The sequence below is a fragment of the Tachysurus fulvidraco genome, chromosome 12 (genome assembly GCF_022655615.1).
Source record: "Tachysurus fulvidraco isolate hzauxx_2018 chromosome 12, HZAU_PFXX_2.0, whole genome shotgun sequence".
Lineage (NCBI taxonomy): Eukaryota > Metazoa > Chordata > Actinopteri > Siluriformes > Bagridae > Tachysurus > Tachysurus fulvidraco.
In genome coordinates, this window is record NC_062529.1 from 26,588,882 (window position 1) to 26,591,381 (window position 2,500).

The 2,500-nt window shown below is 48.6% G+C and overlaps 1 protein-coding gene across 4 annotated transcripts in view; it reads right to left on the reverse strand.

Annotated features, from left to right (window-relative positions):
- The window catches only part of birc6 (baculoviral IAP repeat containing 6), a 94,430-nt gene that overhangs the window by 69,999 nt on the left and 21,931 nt on the right, over positions 1-2,500 (reverse strand). For all 4 annotated transcript variants that reach the window (XM_047821487.1, XM_047821486.1, XM_047821485.1 and 1 more), the window contains exon 16: positions 2,160-2,329. In XM_047821487.1, coding sequence (XP_047677443.1) covers positions 2,160-2,329 — 170 coding nt within the window. The remainder of the gene's footprint in view (positions 1-2,159; positions 2,330-2,500) is intronic.

A 2,500-nucleotide genomic window follows, 5' to 3' on the forward strand; every position in this document is an offset into this window, starting at 1 on the left:
ACGTTACGCCAAGGAAGACCATCCCTCGTCCCGACGACCAGGTACTCTGTCTATCCACGGCCGACGTGAGGAGATCTCTATGCAGAGTTAACCCACGGAAGGCTGCTGGACCAGACAACATTCCTGGCAGGGTGCTCAGAGAATGTGCGGAACAGCTAGCGGATGTCTTTACGGACATCTTCAACATTTCCCTGAGCAGCGCCGTTGTTCCTACGTGCCTCAAAACTACCACCATCGTTCCTGTCCCAAAGAAGTCTACAGTGTCTTGCCTCAATGACTATCGTCCCGTCGCACTCACACCCATAGTTATGACGTGCTTCGAGAAGCTCGTCATGAGGCACATCAAGACCCAGCTACCACCCTCACTTGACCCCCTACAGTTCGCGTATCGTCCAAACCGCTCCACAGACGATGCCATTGCCACAGCCCTCCACTTAGCCCTCACCCATCTGGACAATAAGGACACTTATGTACGAATGCTGTCCATAGACTTTAGTTCAGCATTCAATACAATCATCCCTCAGCACCTGATTGGGAAGCTGAGCCTGCTGGGACTAAACACCTCCCTCTGCAACTGGATCCTGGACTTCCTGACTGGGAGACCTCAGTCAGTCCGGATCGGGAACAGCATCTCCAGCACCACCACACTGAACACTGGAGCTCCTCAAGGCTGCGTGCTCAGTCCACTGCTGTTCACTCTGCTGACTCACGACTGTGCAGCAATGCACAGATCGAATCATATTATTAAGTTCACCGATGACACGACCGTGGTGGGTCTCATCAACAAGAACGACGAGTCAGCATACAGGGAGGAGGTGCAACAACTAACTGCCTGGTGTAGAACCAACAACCTGTCTCTGAGTGTTGATAAAACTAAAGAGATGGTTGTGGACTTCAGGAGAGCACAGAGCGACCACTCTCTGCTGAACATCGACGGATCATCTGTAGAGATCGTCTAGAGCACCAAATTTCTGGGTGTTCATCTAGCGGAGAACCTCACCTGGTCACTCAACACCAGCGCCATCACCAAGAAAGCCCAGCAGCGTCTCTACTTCCTCCGAAGGCTGAGAAAGGCACATCTCCCTCCCCCAACCCTGACCATGTTCTACAGAGGGACCATTGAGAGCATCCTGAGCAGCTGCATCACTGTCTGGTTTGGGAACTGTACGATCTCGGATCGCAAAACCCTGCAGCGGATAGTGAGGACAGCGGAGAAGATCATTGGGGTCTCTCTTCCCTCTATCATGGACACTTACACCACACGCTGCGTCCGCAAAGGCAACAGCATTGTGGATGACCCCACACACCCCTCACACACACTCTTCACCCTCCTGCCGTCTGGAAAAAGGTACCGAAGCATTCGGGCCCTCACGACCAGACTGCGTAACAGTTTCTTCCCACAAGCCATCAGACTTCTCAATAACCGAACTGTACTATACTGAGCACAACATACACACACATCACCTGTATGGTCTGCACAGACCCTCACAAAACACACACACTGTTTTGCACACTTTTCTGCTGTTTTTGCACATATTGGACAATATCTCAGTCATCTGCTGTTTTTTGCACAACTCCATATATAATCCAAAGGACCTGCTGCTAAGAACCTGCTGCTGTTCATTCTTTTACTGCACAAAATACTGTTTGAACATTCAGTATTTACACAGTATACACACACACACACACACACACACACACACACAGTATACACACCGGTCGGTCGGCACTGTTTCTGTTACTGTTTATTGTCTTTTGTGTATTGCATTTTTTGTACTTTTTGTATTGTCTTGTAACTTAATGTCTGCACTGTCTTTTGTCCTGCACTGTCTTTTGTCCTGCACTGTCTTTTGTCCTGCACTGTCTTGCTTGTCTTGTCCTGCACTGTTTGCACCAGGTTGCACAGTTGCACTTTATGTGGCTAAGACTACTTACATGTCCTTAGCCCTGTCTTTGTTTTATGTAGCACCCTGATCCTGGAGAAACGTCTCATTTCACTGTGTACTGCAACAGCTATATATGGTTGTAATGACAATAAAAAGCTTCTTGACTTCTTGACTTGACTTGACTTTTGAAATGTCCAAATGTCCAATAATATTCTGCTATATAATTGTAATAAGTGTGTGTGTGTGTGTGTGTGTGTGTTTGTGTGTGTATACCTTGGACGCCTGTGCTTTCTGGAGTAAGGTGGACAGCGAGTGTGTTTTGTTGCTGCACTGTGGTTTGGTGGGAGTCATGCGCACAAACCGGCGTGGACTTTCCTCTGGTCCCTTCTCACACACTGCCTTTATATGGACCAGGAACGATCTGTACTTTCCTCCTGCCATGCCTACACACACAGTGAGACACCGTGAGACATGATGAGAGTGAACGAGAAAAGTCTCATGATGAAAATGATAGACATGAAGAAGACACGTTGAGACAAGAGTTAAGAGACCAGTGACTGAGACCCAGTGAGACACCAGTTAAGAGACCAGTGACTGAGACCCAGTGAGACACC